Source organism: Ursus americanus, chromosome 7 (genome assembly GCF_024610735.1).
Source record: "Ursus americanus isolate L20-20 chromosome 7, mUrsAme1.1.p, whole genome shotgun sequence".
Taxonomy (NCBI): Eukaryota; Metazoa; Chordata; class Mammalia; order Carnivora; family Ursidae; genus Ursus; species Ursus americanus.
Window position 1 is genome coordinate 43986365 of NC_142133.1, and position 19806 is coordinate 44006170.

Sequence of the window (19806 nt, forward strand, 5' to 3'; positions counted from 1 at the left end):
GAGGTTTTGAATACTTACCTATAAGGATGTGTAAGGAAGTGAGAGAAAGCAAATAGAACCAGTCATCACTTGAAATTGTAACTTTTTTCTTTGTAGATGAAGCCAGACTGAAGGATGTTAGTATATTTGAATAACCATGTAGTCGATTTGACCTTTAATGGTACTCATCAATGCTGTTTCAAAATTGGGCTACCAGCCAGCAAATGGGCCTTTTTCCAAACACATTTGTCCAAACACATTTGGCACAGTTCACCTAGAAGAGTTTCTGTGGGAGGAATGGAAGAGGAGGTTGCTGAAAACATCAGCCTCCTTTGTGAGGCATCAAAATAATCAAGTGACCCTTGAAAATTCATATTGACCAAATGTTGACTCTACCCACAGGTAGACCTAACCTTGACCAGGGCCTGTCTGTCGTTGGCCACCTGAGGCTGGAGACAGAAGGGGTCTCAGCTGTGCTGATGGGATCTGGGAAAAAGGGGCTTCTGACTGCGATAATTTAGATGGAATTTCTGGGGGAGTCTTATCACATTTGGAGATTTTTGTCTAGGTGCAGTCTTTGCTTTTCTGGAAGAAACAGACAATGGGTTCCTACTGGTGGCTTGTGTTTGAAGCTTGTCTGAGAGAAGCAGAGTCAAATCTGTAGGTCTGATGGGTCAGCAAAAACCCAACTTTGAAACCATGGAAAGCAAGAGAAGGCAGAAGGGAAAAAAAACAAGTGAACATGTGTTCAGTGTCTGTAATTTACCTGAGTCTGTGCTGTTTGCTTTAATTCTCACCAAAATTCTGTAAGATGGGTATTAGTATTCCAAGTCTTCATTGGAGTAAACTAAGTCACTGAGGGGTAGGTAACTGGGCAGAGATTGTATGAAAATCCAGACAATCCTCTTTTTCAGAAGCTCTGTAGTTCTCAGTAAGTCAAGATAGCAGGAAATTTCGTATGGCCAGTCCAGCTTTCATTGCAGTTCTCCTCTCCCCACTTCTGGTACCTTCATTCCACTCTCTCATTCCTTTCAGAAACCTTTCTTGTTTTTCGTTCCCAGGGTGCTATGTTTCAGTGACTTCCCAAAGCAGCTATTCATTTAAATATACCCGTATCTGGGGGCTAGCTGATAAAAAATGCAATATGTTGCCATTTCTGAGATTGGCTTTGGTGATGGCTGAGTCCTAACCATGTAAAAGATATCTGAAAAATACATCTTTTGTGCAATGCTTAGAAATTGTTGAGATAGGCATGTTGGGGATTTGGGTGCTGTGGAATAAACAGGTGGCCACCTCAGGCTTGTATCTAGTCAGTCTTTGCCAGGATGACTCTAGTAGCCCCCAGACAGGGCAGGGGCTCTCCCTCACCAGTCTCAGATCTCACAGCCATCCTCATAGCCCCTGGAAATGTGCTTCTGTATCCCCTTTTGCCTGCAAATGAGTAGAAAATATGCGTGGACTACCTTTTTCAAAGAGGAATCGTTTCAGAACTTAAAAACTTCCTAAATTCTCCTTCTCTTTAAATACATGTAAAAATTTTTCTGAAGGTAGGGAAAAGCAAGGTGAGGAGGTCTTATCTCAGACTGTTTCAATTCTGCAAAGCTTTTTCTTAATTTTCTTCCCCCAGCCCTGCCTCTTCGCCACCTTTCTCCCTGCCATTCCTTTGTGCATCTCATTATTACCAGCAACAAGAAAAGGCTTCGGCTTCCTCTGATAACACTGTGCAGTCCAACCCCAGTGGTACAAGTGCCGCGGCCTGCCATGACAGGAAAATGAACAGGCGCTGTCAGGGAGCCAGCTTTGGCAGAGCCTGCTGGAGCATGCCTTTGGAGTTGACAATTGGAGGTGGCAGGTACCTTTCCACAGCCGGGCTTGACAAATAATGACACAGCCTACTCTGTCCTGCTGGTAGGCTATGGATACAGCCCAATTGTTGGGGAAACTACTTCTCCTCTCCACTCAGAGCTGAATCCAAAACATTTGCATCAGTAAATTTCAAGTTTGGCCCAGGAGATCTTTTGGAATGGCATTAATGACATTTTATGTATCAGTTTCTTCTTAAGGGAATATCTGTTCTGGCAGGAAACTCTATTTAAAAAAAACAAAAAGTTTTTTTTTTCTTTTTTTTAAAGACTACAGTTTTGTTTTGTTCATGCTACCTGAAGCTGTGTACCTGAGTGCTTAATTTGTCCATATGAAATGCAACAAGTTTGAGGAGCAATGATGTTAGCTATTAACATTACAGGAGCAAAACCAATTTTCAGATGTGGCCTGGGCTCGTAAAAAAGTGAAATAGCTGTGTTAGAACACTTAAGTTTTTCCCACTGGGTAAAAACTACAATTTTTAATAGTGTTTTAAAATGAGTGTCTTAGCATTAACCATGTGGCAGTTTAATTCTTGGGTTTGGCTCACATAATAGCAGGCATCTAAGATCTGAAGAAGAGATTAACGCAATCCTGTAATGTCCAAGTATCTTGTATTTGCCTGTTCTTATTTTTCTTTTGGCTCCAGGGTCTTGAGTTTGTGTGAATTTGTAAAAGGAAACAGTGAACTTTGGTTTTGGATTTAGAATCTATACCTTGGAGGCTTATAATGAGTATTTTGGTAATCAGTGATTTTTTGTAACAAAATTACATCTTTTCTGAAATACTAAGTTTGCAAAAATTCAAGCAAGTTTATTGCAAAGTAGATTGCAGTCAAGTACTTTATGATATGTTTAAAAACTATGCTTCCTATCCAGGTGTAACATCCAAAGAACCTGAGGGGTTTTTCCCAGCCATGGAGCCCTCTCTGGAATACCTACACTTTTTGTTATTACTTTTTCTACTGTATTCTTTTCTAGTTGGGACAGCATTCCTGTGTTTACTTCTTGAGTTCTTTCTCTTGAAAATACCTTAGGATAAAAATACATAATGGTCTCCTTTCAAAGGACATATGTATTCAGTGCTTTTTCTTTGATTACCTGCTGTGTGTAAGGCACTGTCAGGAATGCAAATATGAATGAAGTATGCAGTCCACCTTCAAATAATTCACTGTCTCTCTTGATAGATCCTAGACCGGTCTGCTTCCAGACTTGTGGGCCCCAGACCTGAGGGTGGAGGAGGAGGAAAGGAGGGGAGAAGTTATTACAAGGGGTTTGGGACTCCATATATACACTGTGTAGGATCTCTTGGTCAATTGTCTATATGAACAGGTCCTATTCTTTCTCAAATACATTGTTCGTACTGAGCTTAATAAAATGCAAATCTATTTTGAAACATTCCAAATCCTAGCTTTTACATGTACACCATGCGCCGATAAAACTATCAGGAGGGAATTGTGATTCATTTTTCCATAAAAGGGTTTCCCCTAGATAGAAAATGCTGGGAAATGCTGAGTAAACTATCTTAGCATTAAAAAAAAAAAAAAAAAGCTGATTAAGAAAAATTAGTCAATAAATTATAAAATTTACATTTTATTCATACAGCATGATTAACTAAACTAACCGTTGAAAAAATTAGTTGATGATTTGACTAATTAAAAGCAATGCTTTTGGTATCTTGGATTTCCAGCTTCTGCTAGCCTCCTTCAAATATGTATCGTTTAGATCTATTAAAGCGTATTTTTTTTCTGGTGTCCTAATTAAATTAGTTGTACATTTCTAGTTTGGGAAATAGGTTTTAAAGAAAAAAAAATATCATTTCATTTTAAGATATTAGGTTATGAGTGGGCTTCTTAGAATTAAAATTTTTTTAATCAACTCCAGAGAGATTACTAGAGTCTAATATAATTAACACATTCCATCTCTGTTCTTCTTTCAGAATAGAGATAAAATCTAAAGTTCAATCTAAACTACGTATGGAAAAGCAGTAGTGTTACTGTTCTTCTATTGTTTCAGTCAAAGAAAATAGCAGATGGACGCTTGTTTTTGACATGCAGCCCCTGCCAGTTGCTTACTTTTGGGGGCAAGGGTACATTTGAATAGTCTGGAGAGATCTAGCAGGGTGCTAAGCTGGGCAGTAAGAGAGGCCTTTTAAAATCAAACTTTTGTATTTGAAACTCTGTACCAAGTTTCATTTGAGTAGACTTCTTTCTCAGGTGTCCTTTTAAGTGAGTTTGCATGACACAAACCAGGATCTTAGAAAGTTAACCAAACTGAAAACTTCTTAAAATCTGTATTTTCACAGTTGTTTCTCTTTTACTCAGGAAAGTGTCAGCATTCAGGAAGTACTACTTTTTGTGAGTTTAAAAAATATTAAAATGTCTTTTTTCTATTTTAATTTCTATTTGAAATTAAAGAACTAGAGAATGTAGAAATCAGAAATTCGTAATGGTTTGAATGAGGAAATCCTATTGTATGAGGTCAAAACAGAGGTTCCATTATGAAAAGTAAGTTATACTTCGCAAGTTTCTGCCTAGGGTTCTGAAGGAACAGATATTCCTTCTGAGTGACCGGCTTAATGAAAGGAGAGATCCCTGGGGGAGACTGGTGTTGGCCCAGTACCTTCGCCTCTTTCCCTATTTAGGGATTTTTAATTCAGAGTTAGCGTGAGAAAATTCTCAAGGAGGTAATAATTAATTTTAATCCTTTATTAACTATTTATTGAATTTGGCAGTTGTAATTTTTTAGAAGTTACCAGATTACTTATGATTATTTCTCACTTGTTCTCTTTATTTATAGTGAGTGAGTGTGTGTGTGTGTGTGTGTGTGTATGTGTGTGTATTTTTGGCTTAAGTTCTTTTCTGTCCACACAGCACTAAACTTTTTCAACATTTCCTTAGAATTCTGTTTCTAAAGACTGTTCAAGGGACATAATTACAGACCTCACTTTGGGAATAAGAAATACAAAATTGCATACGTGCAAGACCGTAAGGGACCAAATCGCGTGTTTTCTCTATGCTACTAGAGAGTGAAACTCCCCGGCCTGCCTACCTGGATTCTACTTTGGGCAATGAGGGAGAGTGATCACTGACCTTGACTCTAATCTGAGGGAACCAGCCACAAGATTGGATTATATTTTAACTATGGAGAATACTGTTATCCTCTTCATCTGGTCAGTTTTCCTATTGTATATACCTGGTGCATAACATGACATTAAAAAACTGTTTAGGTGGTATTGGTCATTTTAGAGTTTCCCTTAAATGTCTCCTTAATAAAAACATGATCAAACAAGCATGCACCCTGAACTTGATTCTGGTCGTGTTTGGAAATGTTTCTGCCTGATAGGTTGGCTTCAAGTTCCCTGCCACAACCACTCTTTTTTTTTTTTTTTTTTTTTTTTTTTTTTTTTTTTTTTAAGATTTATTTACTTATTTAAGAGAGAAAGAGTGAGAATGCAAGTGTGAGTGAGAGCAGGGGGAGGGGGTGAGGAGGAGGGGCTGAGTAGGGAGCCTGACACAGAGCTGGATCCCAGGACCCCGAGATCATGACCTGAGCTGAAACCAAGAGTCAGATGCTTAACTGACTGAGCCACCAAGGCGCTCCTGCCACAACCACTCTTAAAATGCAATAAATCTCAAATATTGAAAGGGATGCTCAAAGTATGGTGTTGAAAGCATGGTCCCCAAACCCACAGCATTAGCATCACCTGAAATGCAGTTTCTTGGGCTCACCCCAGACCTGCTGAGTCAGAAACTCCCGTAGGAGTGACACCTTGGCATTCTGTATGATGCTGTGAGCCCTGTGGCTGGTGCTCAAGTTTGAGAGCTGCTATTGTAATTATGAACTCTCTCCTTTAAATGTTATTTCAGTGTTACAAGGTATGTATTGAGATGTCCGAGGCGATGGCTCATGAAGTTGATGAATCTCTCTTAGGTTGCTTATTAAATGTGTGAGTGGTATAAAAAGATATGTGTATGTGTTTTCTCCTCAGAGAATCACATCTTGGAGGATGTGAATAAGTGTGTGATAGCCCTCCAAGAAGGGGACGTGGACACCTTGGACCGGACTGCAGGAGCCATCAGGGGCCGGGCAGCTCGAGTGATACACATCATTAATGCTGAGATGGAGAACTATGAAGCTGGTGTTTATACTGAGAAGGTTCTGGAAGCTACAAAATTGCTGTCTGAGACAGGTAAATATGGATATTAGATTCAACCAAAATGTCAATGCCATGATTAATTTCCATATTTGAATTAATCTTTTTCATTGTCTTTTATAGGCCTCTGTGCTTCTAAGTTACATCTGATCCCAACAGGGATACTCTTGGTTTCTTGAGTTTGAATTTGAATAACTTTAAAAATAACAACTTTATTGCTTTGCATGTATATATTACTTTATAGTTTTCACCTATAATCTCCCTTGATTCTCACAAGGGCCTTGTGAAGTAGGCAGCTTTTTATTATCTCCAACTATGTGTGTGAAAGTGGAGGTTTAAATGACTCAAGAGACTGGAAAAAGGTCACAAGTCTAGAAAACAGTGGAGATGTGATGGGGACTTGGAATCTTGAACTTGAAACCATTTCTCCGTCTATTTCTTGAGAAGATAGGACCTTGAGGAAGGATAAAGTGTAAAGGCTCTACATAGTATCTGGAGATGAAATGCTTACAGAAAGGGGATGGTAGCTGCAACAAAGGGTCAGAGTTTGAATATGTGCCTTGCCCCTCTAGGAAAGTCTTCCGTGCCCTCTTCTAGAGCACATGCTGCCCACTAGGGGATCACTGCTGCAGTAAGACTCGGTTACTCATGGGAGCCTGTCCTAGCTCTCTGGTGCATTGGGATGGAGAAAAGAGGCTTACTTTGAGTTAGCAGAAAACCCATCCCTTTGAATAGTTGTGTCAAAGACTGATTTATAGTAATGTTTACTCTTGACTAGCGTCACTGGGCTTCAGACCCTTTCTCAACTCCCTAATATTGTGTGCGTGTGTGGGGGGAGCAGTGTTTAGAAATTTCAGGGAAGGAGGGAACACAAAGGGATAGAAAAAGAGAATTTAAGCTTATTTTGGACAGGGTTGTGAATAGGTAATGAACTGAGTCCTATGTAGGCACACACAGACCTCTCTTCAAACTTCAGTAGGGGCCTTTCCTGGTCTGAAGATGGATGGTGGAAAGCTATTAGGATTTAAAAAAAAAAAAATGTGTTTCTGAAAGGTCAGATAAAGCAGTGTTCCAAGTTCTATGTGATACAACATATTAGTTGAAATAAGTTTCCTTCTACAGGGAAAAGGTTATTTACAAAGTCTTCTGTAGATGTTTGTTAGTCTGAAATAGCAAGGAAAGACAGCAATAAACATGGACCTTGGTTGTTCTCTTTGAAATATAAGCAGAAAGGAAATAGGGTAACATCACATCACAAAGAGCACACCCAGGCATTGTTGCTCTTGCGAATCATCACAGACTGAGAGTTAGAAATAATCACAATAATGATAATAAGATATATCTGCATTTAACTAGTTGAAATTTAGCACGGTTTGCTTTCAAATAGGCTTGTCCTTTGCATTCAATAAAGCAGCACAAAGCAAGCCCTACAGTTTCTTCCCTCATTTGGAAGAATTAGAAACAGACATTTTACTCTCCAATATATTTTCTTCACCCTTTAGAGGACCCTTTCACATTTCTGTGGCTCTCATTTTCTGGCCCGATAACTGTATTCTGTTACAATGTCTCCACTTTACATGGTGTATTGGCCACATAGCAGCACTCGCTTGGGTCTGACACTGGGGAAAGAGTAGCAGAGAAGGGTGGAAGGCATGAAGACAGGGCTCTTAGGGCATGCCTGCTCATGACTGGGTGGAATGCTCATTGTGACAGATGAAAGACACAGAGCATATTGCCAATTTACATGTGACTTTGTGCACACCAAGAACTCAGGCATTGTTCAAGAGACATTCTGGAGTTGTTTTCATATTGTATTTTGGACTGCTTTAATGAACAGAAGGTACGATGCCCATTAGGTCAAAATCTGCTTAAAGGCAAGGGCAGCATGCTTAGTTGATTGAACTATTTTTACCTAATTTTCACTCAACTCTTGAAATGTAAATAATTTTCTGGTTGCTTCTTTGTTTTTTTTTTTAAACAACAAAATCAATGAAATATGAAACAGAGCAACCCATCCAGGATTTTTTTTGCTCATCAAAATTTTGCTCTTATTTGTTCACTGTTAGAGCTTTCCTTGCAGTGACTGAATACTCTGGGGACTTAGGTAAAGATACCTCCGTGATTCTGATGTTCACATATGTTTCTTAATTGAACGGAGAAGATGCGCAAGGCTCTTTATATTTTTAGAGAACTATTGATGATAACGGGGAAAGTCATCAGGTAGAAGAGATTGAAATAGTTTCTACACAACTGTAATTGAAAATACAGGAATATGTGTCAAGGAAAAGTAGATGTTGATGGGCTCAGAACTAGACTATACAATTTATATTCATTCTTTTGCTTCTTTTCTCAGTTTTCTCTTTCCTAAACAGAAACAATATTGCTTCTTATGAGTAGCTAGAGATGTTGTCAAAGAAATTAATGCAAAAGCTTGAGCTGTTAACTCACTCGTGCTAATGAGAATTGTTAGGACTATTGTAGACCCTTGGAGTTGGAGGATGACAGTAGGAGCAGTTCTGCAATTATAGTTGTGCAGTTTTGTTGAATTAGTCTTTTTGTCACTGTCTGGCTGTGCTATGGAGACCTATGTCCTCAAAATAAAAATTGTTATGCCTATCATTAATACCCAGATTTATACCTTTGGGCTACTGCTTTGTCTCTGCTTTTTTTTTTTTTTAAATGAGAGCCACATTGAGTTGTTGTTGTTGCTGTTGTTGTTGTTGTTGTTGTTGTTCTTCTTCTTCTTCTTCTTCTTCTTCTTTATATATATGAGCTTATCAAACTTTGTTCTGAGAATACATTTTATTTTGGGAGTAGAACACAGGGGTAGTGGGCAAGGAGGAAGAGCTGTCAATAAGAAGGGTGAAGAAAAAGAAGAAGAGTCCAGAATCCAGAAGACAAAATGTCATGTTTTCTTCTGCCTACCACCACCTAGGATTCTATCCAGTTTCATGCCTGAGTTGATACCTCCAAGACCTTAAAGTAGAAGTTATCAGTCTCTGTACCACTGACATTTTAGTCGAGGTAATTATTTCTTGAGGGAGGGAAACTGTCCTATGCATTATTGGATACCTAGCACCCCTGGACTCTACCCATTAGATGCTTAGAGGACCTCTTTTCTTTCTCCATTCCTAGTTATCTTCATCAAAAGTATCTCTAGACATTGCCAGATGTGCTTGAAGGGTGGGCAAAATAACTTCCATTGAGGATAGCTGCTCTAAGGAGAAGAAATATCCCCAAATAGTGACAAATTTAAACAAGGCAAAATGGAGCTTATGTACTGTGACCATAGGATAAAAGAAGTGAAGAGGGTGGGGTAAGAGAAAAACTAAGAGGCAGCCCATGGAATGGGAGAATATATTTGCAAATGATACTAAAGATAAAAGACTGGTATCCAAGATCTACAAAGAACTTCTCAAACTCAATACACGAGAAACAAATAAATCAGAAAATGGGCAGAAGATATGAACAGACACTTTTCCAATGATGACATACCAATGGCTAACAGACACATGAAAAAGTGTTCAAAATCATTAGCCATCAGGGAAATTCAAATCAAAACCACACTAAGATACCACCTTACGCCAGTTAGAATGGCAAAAATTGACAAGGCAAGAAACAACAATTGTTGGAGAGGATATGGAGAAAGGGGATCCCTCCTACATTGTTGGTGGGAATGCAAGTTGGTACAGCCACTCTGGAAAACAGTGTGGTGGTCCCTTAAAAAGTTAAGAATTGAGATACCCTATGACCCAGCCATTGCACTACTGGGTATTTACCCCAAAGATAGAGACGTAGTGAAGGGCCATATGCACCCCAATGTTCATAGCAGCATTGTCCACAATAGCTAAATCGTGGAAGGAGCCAAGATGCCCTTCAACAGATGACTGGATTAAGAAGTTGTGGTCCATATATACAATGGAATATTACTCAGCTATTGAACGATTTCTCAACATTTGCTGCAACATGGACGGCCCTGGAGGAGATAATGCTAAGTGAAATAAGTCAAGCAGAGAAAGATAATTATCATATGGTTTCTCTCATCTATGGAACATAAGAACAGGAAGATCGGTAGGGGAAGAAAGGGATAAAGAAAGGGGGGATAATCAGAAGGGGAAATGAAGCATGAGAGACTATGGACTCTGAGAAGCAAACTGAGGGCTTCAGAGGGGAGGGGGGTGGGGGAATGGGATAGGCTGGTGATGGGTAGTAAGGAGGGCACATATTGCATGGTGCACTGGGTGTTATACGCAACTAATGAATCATCGAACTTTACATCAGAAACCAGGGATGTACTGTATGGTGACTAACATAATAAAAAAAAAAAAAAGCAACTTACAGAGAGACCACTGCGAGGTGGTTGAACAAGTTTGATCACATGGCTTAATGCTGAGGAGCTGGACAGAATAAAAGAAACAGCCTAGAAACCAAATTAAAATGTATAGAAAAAGTTTAAGTTCTAAGTGTAGACCTCTCTTGGAATATTCTATCGAAATTATTGTTATAAAGATAACATTAAAGGAGCAAATATATTTTTTAAAAAAGAATTACATGTATATTACAAAGAAGAATCTAAAAAAGGGCTGAACATTCCAAGTCTTGACTAGACCAGACTTTGCTGCTGAAGGGGTTTGCAAACACAGGCCAGCCCCCATTTAGACATGGAAATGTTGCCAGGGAGGGCCTCTGCAGAAGGACTCCCATTTTACCACCTGGCTGCCTTCTCTGAGTGGCTAGAAATTGAAAGGGATCCAAAGAGTGACATAACAGTCTGTAGCTGACTTTCCATGAATTACTTTACTTTGTCAGTAAAGATAGTGTTTTGTTGAAGAGTGCTTTTTGTTTTTTTTATGAATGCTGAATTAAATTTGAGAAAATAGTTTTGTGGATTATTAGTATGCTAAAACTCTAGGGCAACATTATATAAAAATTTACTTTTTTTTTTTAATAAAACTATCTAGGGTAATGAAAACACAAACCTGGTCTACATCAGACCCATTAAATACTTACATAGCATATTTGATAGGCTCTTCAAGAAAACCTGAATTATAACAAATTACCAACAACTTGGTAGTAAGCATATGCGTGGTTGACCAGACCCATCTTCAGAGATCTCATTTACAAACTCAGATTGCTGCAGGAGGTTGAGGAGGGTGGAAGTACATTCAGTCATAGCGTATTTAGTTGTATGAAGAGTAGCTCATCTTCACTGAATGGGTGATATTGAAATGTCATTTTTATAAATCTGATATGATACAAGTTTGTGGCAATGTGAATGTAGTTGGGTTGAGAGATTTTTGAGATTCTGCCAGTAGCTCCCTCTTCAGAGGGCACAAATAAAAAGAGGGCAAAAAAAGAGGAAGTAGGGGGGAAAAGTATTTTAAATGAGGACTCCATGTTATTGGGCACTATATACGTGGGGATTAAAATTCCAGTATTTTGGAAAATGTGTGGTCCAAACAGATGGGATGTTAACTTTCCTTTCCTTTCCTTTCCTTCCTCTTTTATTTTTTAAATTGAGACTATTTTTTAGAGCACTTTAATGTCCACAGCAAAACTGAGGGGAAGGTACAGAGATTTCCCATGCACCCCTTGACCCCACACATGCATAGACTCCCCTATAATCAAGATACCCTACCAGAGTAGTACATTTGTTACAATTAAAGAAGCTGCACTGACCCATCATAATGGCCCAACATCCATAGTTTACTGTTCACTCATGTTATACTTTCTGTGGTTTTAGACTAATGTATAATAACCTGTATCCATCACTATGGTATCATACAGTATATTTTCAATGCCCTAAAAGTCATCTGTCCTCCACCTATTTATCCCCCCCACAACCCCTCACCCCTGGCGCCACTGATCTTTTTACTGCTTCCACAGTATTATCAATTCCAGACCGTCATATAGTTGGAATTATATAGTATATCACCTTCTTAGTTTCCTTCCTTCACTAAGTAGAGATGGTATAATTTTTACTTCTGTGCTTTTGTAAAGTTTTCATAAGAATGAAGGAGAACTTTTTACACCATTTCTATATATTTTGCCTAGAAAATATAAGAGGATCATCAAATAGAAAGTACCAAAATTGGAATAATGAGCGGTAAAGCTGTGTCGGTACAATGTAGTTGAACAAATCCAGATTTGGAATTAGAACTCCATTTTTTGACTTCTGGCAACTAACTATAACTTTAAACTAGTTGATGCCTCTGGGCCACAGCTTCTCCTATGTGGCCTGATGTTTTGTCATCCAAGGATGGTCAATATCATTGATTTTGGAATAAATGTGTCACCATTTCCTGGCTTTCTGGTGACTGCACCTAACATGGATAGTTGTTGCCCATGAATCCTCTGTCTGAACCCTTTGCTTTATACAGAGAGGCATGGTTATTATTTTCCAGGCAAAATACATCCATGCTGCCTCCACTGTCCTTCCTATGATGTTCTCCATTTCTTTTTTTTTTTTTTTAACGTATAATGTATTATTTGTTCCAGAGGTATAGGTCCACAATTCATCAGTTTTAAACAATACCCACTACAAGGCATACCCTCCCCAATTTCCATCACCCAGCCACTCCATACCCCTACCCCCCTTCTCTAAGATTTCCTAAGATTAAGAGTCTCTTATGTTTTATCTCCCTCTCTGGTTTAATCGTTTCATTTTTTCCTCTCTTCCCTATGATCCTATGCCTTATTTCTTAAATTCCGCATATCAGTGAGATCATATGATAATTGTCTTTCTCTGATTGACTTATTTTGCTTAGCATAATACCTTCTAGTTCCATCCATGTCATTGCAAATGGCAAAATTTCTTTTTTGATGGCTGCATAATATTCCTGTGTGTGTGTGTGTGTGTGTGTGTGTGTGTGTGTGTGTGTGTGTATGTGTGTGTATACCACATCTTCTTTATCCATTCATCTGTTGATGGACATCTGGGCTCTATCCATAGCTTGGCTATTGTGGATATTGTTGCTATAAATACTGGGGTGCAGGTGCCCCTTCGGATCACTACATTTGTATCTTTGGGGTAAATACCCAGTAGTGCAATTGCTGGGCCATAGTGTAGCTCTATTTTCAACATTTTGAGGAACCTCCATACTGTTTTACAACTGCACCCAAAATGATAAGATACCTAGGAATAAATCTAACCAAAGAGGCAAAGGATCTGTACTTAGAAAACTATAGAATACTCATGAAAGAAACTGAGGAAGACACAAAGAAAATGGAAAAACATTCCATGCTCATAGATTGGAAAAACAAATATTGTTAAAATGTCTATGCTACCTAGAGCAATGTACACATTCAATGCAATCCCTATCAAAATAGCATCAACTTTTTTCACAGAACTATAACAAATAATCTTAAAATTTGTATGGAACCAGAGAAGACCCTGAATAGCCAAAGGAATGTTGGAAAAGAAAACCAGAGCTGGTGGCATCACAATTCTGTACTTCAAGCTCTATTACAAAGCTTTCATCATCAAGACAGTATGGTAGTGGCACAAACCCAGACACCTAGATCAATGGAACAGAATAGAGAACCCAGAAATAGACCCTCGACTCTGTGGTCAACTAATCTTCAACAAAGGAGGAAAGAATATCCAGTGGGGGGATAAAAGTCTCTTCAACAAATGGTGTTAGGGAAATTGGACAGCCACACGCAGAAGGATGAAACTGGACCATTTCCTTACACCACACACAAAAACAGACTCGAAATGGATGAAAGACCTGAATGTGAGACAGGACTCCATCAAAATTCTAGAGGAGAGCCCAGGAAGCAACCTCTGTGACCTCAGCCACAGCAACTTCCTGCTAGAAACTTCTCCAAAGGCAAGGGAAGCAAAGGAAAAAATGAACTATTGGGACTTCATCAAGATAAAAAGCTTTTGCACAGCAAAGGACGTAGTCAACAAAACCAAAAGACAATGGACAGAATAGGAGCAGATATTTGCAAATGACATATCAGAGAAAGGGCTAATATCCAAAATCTATAAAGAACTTTTCAAACTCAACACCCAAAGAACAAATAATCCAGTCAAGAAAAGGGCAGAAGATATGAACAGACATTTCTGCAAAGAAGACATCCCAATGGCCAACAGACATGTGAAAAAGTGTGCAATATCACTCAGCATCAAAGAAATACAAATCAAAACCATGATATTCTCCATGTCTTCCTCCCCCTTTGTGTATTGACCTTATACTTTAGGACATGGCTTATTCTCAGTCGAAGACAACAGGGAACCATATCAGTCTTTCGATGTTTAGTGTGTCATCTTCAATGTCTGCCTCAGTTGTCCACAACTAGGTTGTCTGTTCCTAGAGCCAGGTGTTTCTCCAACTATCTAGGATCTAGAGCAGTGTTACCACATAATTAGCATTTAATATACATGCATTATAAAATGAATATAAAAAGGGACATTACGTTTCATTAATTTTCGGTAGAGAATAATTCCACTAGCAGCCTCCAGCTTTCAGCTCAAGATTCTATAACAAAGAGAGACTTCCTTTTCCCCCACTTTGTATATAGCAAAAGAGAGCAATCTGCTTGGCCATCTGGGGGTATGCTTACTCTACTTGGACTGATCTCTGGTATGCTACTGGGATTAGGTTTTATGACTGGACAGGTCTGGAGGACCTGCTTATCCCATTGGCTGCATTGTGGAGGGTGTAGAGAGAGGTAACATCAACATCAGAATGAGGTGGTAGAGACAGCTTCTTGGGAAGACAAAATATTAGATATTATGGATAGGAAAGGCCATTATAGTCTAAGTCACTTCTCCATGACTGACTTTGCAATTAGATTATGAAAGTAATGAATTTCAACAGAAGCTATAATGACCAAAACTATTCACCCTAGACATCTTAATATCTTTTAAATGCATTTTAATATAACCCTGACTATTGGTGTAAAGTATCTTATTTCTCTCTGAAAGGTCAAAGTGATTAGGATATGCGGGAAATAACTTATTTGGTGGTTGTGGTATTCATCGTGGTGGGAAATCAGAAGTATAGGAGAAATGAGAAGCAAATCTCATCTACTTAATAGTCCTTCAGTAGCCAGTGTATAGTTTGTCTCAGTGCCTTTTCTGTATGACTGAAACCTACATACTGTAGATGTTTTAGGGAATCTGGCTGATGTGTTTTAATATCTATATTTACTTTATCCTGAAAGCAAATGCAAAGTTTCTGGCTGAGAGGACAAACTTAGTACTTACCATGCCAGTTTCCCATGCCTCATTGTCCCTCTTAAGGCGATGTGATGAAGGCAGGTGAATTCCACGCACGCAAAGGAGGTCCATGGTAGAGGAGAGGAACCACAAAATTATGCCTCTGGGAACTCATCTAGGAATTGTTCAGCAGCCTCATTCCCCTCCTGAAAAGAGGAGAGAAACCTTTGCTCTTTAATGTTAATAAATTCCCTCCAGGAAAGGTCACCTACTTATTATAACCCTTTGGGATATAAATGAATGTTGCCTGGTTTTATTCCCCTTTGAAATGTAAACACACATTTCTGGGGAGATAAACATGTAAATCTCTCTACCAGTCGTTTAACTATTTTAGAACTGCCACTGAGTCATGCTTTGAACCAGGTTACCAGTCATTTTAGCTCAGAAAATCCTGAGCCAAGCAGACACATGAGAATACCTACCCCTCACTGGCTTGTTCGTAAATAATGTGTTCTGCTAGAATCCAAACATGTCCAGCTCTCTTAGCATGAGGGGCTGAAGAGCCATCGGAGAGGATACAACTTAAGAAAATAAGAGATACAATTTGAGGCTGATCATAAGCCTCTAATATGGAAGTGGAAATGGGGTAGGGTGGTTGTAGAAAGGCCAGTGAATACACATTCATGTGCCGTAAGTTTGGAGCAGCATAGTGGAACAAATAGCACTATTCCAGTGCTTGTGTGTCAAGGTGAAACCAAAAGGAAAGATCTTTATTTAATTCTGTATGACTCACATTATGGGTTTAGAATCCTAGAAACTACCAACAGCATGGTACTTGTCACTTGAAGGGCATCAGGGGTATCCATGGTAGGAGCAGTGGGGTGGCAGGGGGCCTGTGTACATTGTCTAGCAGGGCTAGGGTTGGTGTTCATAGGGATTGGTGGCCAGGATATGTTTATTGTGCACAACTGAGGCAGTAGGAAGTTCGCTTCACCAAGATTCTCTGCCACATCAGTAATAGTTGTTTGAATCTTAGAGAAGAGGAATATGCTGACAGTCACTTGTTTGGGAGCACACATGATATATCATTGGAATATCCAAGAAATAGTTTGATTTGAAAAATGGGAAGCTTTGCTTGTGGCTGGAGGACAGGAAGTAACAGAAGGACACAAGAACCAAAGCTCTATGTTTTACCTATTCTCTAGCACTAGCTGGATTCTTCCTTGTCAGTGAATTCTTCTCTCTAACCATACCAGCAAATCCTACCTCTCTGTGCTCTCATTGCTCATATTGTCTGTATCACTTATTAGGCATCTACCCCTTACCACCCTGTGTTGCAAACTCTGTTTCCCCATTTGTCTCTTAATGTTACTATCTCCCCTCTGTCTGCCTTTCTATCTAGATAAATGTATGTGTGTATTGCTTCCGAATTAAATTTTAAGCCCTTGAGAACTGAGACCACCTCTTCATTTCCTCCAGGCTGATTAGAGTTGAAGCTCCAAAATGTTTTTTAACGTAAATGAAAAATATAATTAACACTGTATACTATCTGAGAGTTAAGATGGCGGAGGAGTAGGGGACCCCTTTTTCAGCCCGTCCCCTGAGTCGAGCTGGATAGGTACCAGACCAGCCTAAATAACCACGGAATCAGCCTGAGACGCAGGATGATGCATCTGGATCTCTACAAATGAACATCTCCAGCGCTGAGTATTGAGGTACGAAGAGGGGAGCTGTAAACCGTGCACAGATATCGGAAGATAAACGGAAGGGGGAGGGAGCCGCCGCGTTTGGGCACCGGGAAGCGGCAGCCACCTGCACGGGGGAGCGGGCGGACTCACGGAGGACACCCGCGAGAGAGCGGACTGAGACCGGTGAGCCGTGAACGCGCGTGCCACCAGGCATCTCCCAGAACACCGGAATCCCGGTGTGCTCACGGGATCCAGACTGAGACCGGGAACTCCCGGAGCGCGCACGGGGCGGCTGGCGGCTGGCGGGCCACCTGCACGGGGGAGCGGGCGGACTCGCGGTCGGCACCCGTGAAACAGCAGACTGAGACCCTGAACCGGGTGCGCGCGCCACCAGGCTTCTCCCGAAACTCTGGAATCGAGGTGTACTCACCGGGCATAGACTGAGACCGGGAGACCCGGGAGCGTGCGGGGCGGCTGGTGGCTGGCGGCATTAGAAACACAAAGGACAGAGACGTGCCGGCCCTGGAAGTGAGGGCTGGGACGCCGAGTTGGTGCGCACATCCCGGGACGCTGCAGGGTTGAGCAGCACCAACAGTAATAGAGTTAAAGTGGCCAGAACATCAGTGGAGAACGGGCCGCAATCCCTCTGTTCTGCGACAATGCAGCCTCTGCTGCTCTGACTCTCAGAAGAGGCATAGCCGGCCGCCAGGGAAAGCCGCCAGAGAACAAAAGCCTGGAAATACCGGCCCAGAGAGCGCCCATCCCCATCCTCCCTCGCAGGGGACACGGAGACTCTAACCAAACAGGGTTGCCTGAGTATCGGCGCGTAAGGCCCCCCCCCAGAAGGCAGGCTGAAAAATCAAGAAGCCCACAACCGGAGGCGCCTTGGTGGTGCAGTCATTGAGCGCCTGTCTCCGGCTTAGGGCGTGATCCCAGCATTCCGGAAAGGAGTCCCTCATCGGGCTCCTCTGCTGGGAGCCTGCTTCTTCCTCTCTCACTCCCCTGCTTCTGTTCCGTTCTTGAGGACTGTCTATCTCCTTCTCTCAGATAAGTAAATAAATAAAATCTTTAAAGAAGAAGCCCACATCTCTAAGATCCCTATAAAACAAGGGGCACGGCCTGGGACCCAGTCAATAATTTTGGGCTCTGGACAACCCCGCAACCTCCCCTCATCAGAATGACAAGAAGGAGAAGCCCCCCCCAGCAAAGAAAAGACAGTGAGTCGGTGGTCTCTGCCACAGAAGTAACGGATATGGATGTAACCAAATTATCAGAAATGGAATTCAGAGTAACAATGGTCAAGATAATGAGTAGACTTGAAAAAAGTATTCAGGAAAATGTTACTGAGAATATAGAATCCCTAAGGGCGGAAATGAGAGCGAATTTGACAGAAATTAAAAATTCTATGAGCCAAATGCAGGCAAAACTAGAGGCTCTGACGGCCAGGGTCACGGAAGCGGAGGAAAGGGTTAGTGAATTGGAGGATGGGTTAATAGAGGAAAAAATAAAAATAGAAGATGGTCTTAAAAAAATCCACGCCCACGAATGTTGGCTACGGGAGATTACTGACTCAACGAAACGATCTAATGTTAGAATCATCGGCATCCCCGAGGGGGTGGAGAAAAACAGAGGTCTAGAAGAGATATTTGAACAAATTGTAGCTGAAAACTTCCCTAATCTAGCAAGGGAAACAAACATTCGTGTCCAAGAGGCAGAGAGGACCCCTCCCAAGCTCAACCATGACAGACCTACACCACGTCACGTCATAGTGCAACTCGCAAATATGAGATCCAAGGATACAGTATGGAAAGCGGCCAGGGCAAAGAAATTTCTCACGTACCAAGGCAAAGGCATCAGAATTACGTCAGACCTGTCTACACAGACCTGGAATGAGAGAAAGGGTTGGGGGAGCATTTTTAAAGCTCTTTCAGAGAAAAACATGCAGCCAAGGATCCTTTATCCAGCAAGGCTGTCATTCAGAATTGATGGAGAAATAAAGACATTTCAGAATCGACAGTCACTAGCCAATTTCGTAACCATGAAACCAGCCCTACAGGAGGTATTACGGGGGGTTCTATAAAAGTAAAAAGGCCCCAAGAGTGATACAAAACAGAAAGTCACAGCCAATACAAACAAAGACTTTACTGACAACATGGCAGAATTAAAAGCATATCTCTCAGTACTCAGCCTTAACATTAATGGCTTAAATTCTTGCTTTAAATGCCACAGGGTTGCAGATTGGATAAAAAGAAATGACCCATCCATTTGCTGTCTACAAGAGACTCATTTCGAACCCAAAGATGCATTCAGACTGAGAGTAAGGGGATGGAGTACCATCTTTCACGCAAATGGACCTCAAAAGAAAGCTGGGGTAGCAATTCTCATATCAGATAAACTGGATTTTAAACTACAGACTATAGTTAGAGATGCAGAAGGGCACTATATTATTCTTAAAGGAAGTATTCAACAAGTGGATATGACAATTATAAATATATATGCCCCCAACAGGGGAGCAGCAAGATACACAAGCCAACTCTTAACCAGAATAAAGAGACATATAGATAAAAATACATTAATAGTAGGGGACCTCAACACTCCACTCTCAGAAATAGACAGAACACCCTGGCAAAAACTAAGCAAAGAATCAAAGGCTTTGAATGCCATACTCGACGAGTTGGACCTCTTAGATATATATAGAACACTACACCCCAGAACCAAAGAATACTCATTCTATTCTAATGCCCATGGAACATTTTCAAGAATAGACCATGTTCTGGGTCACAAAACAGGTCTCAGCCGATACCAAAAGATTGAAATTATCCCCTGCATATTCTCAGACCACAACGCTCTGAAATTGGAACTCAACCACAAGGAAAAATTTGGAAGAAACTCAAACACTTGGAGACTAAGAACCATCCTGCTCAGGAATGACTCGATAAACCAGGAAATCAA

At 40.6% G+C, this 19806-nt stretch overlaps 1 protein-coding gene across 1 annotated transcript in view; it reads left to right on the top strand.

Moving 5' to 3' along the window:
- Nucleotides 1-19806, top strand: part of CTNNA2 (catenin alpha 2) — a 1091309-nt gene that overhangs the window by 964265 nt on the left and 107238 nt on the right. Inside the window, exon 12 of the mRNA XM_087863625.1 lies at nucleotides 5833-6033. Within this exon, the coding sequence (XP_087719751.1) occupies nucleotides 5833-6033 (201 nt within the window). The remainder of the gene's footprint in view (nucleotides 1-5832; nucleotides 6034-19806) is intronic.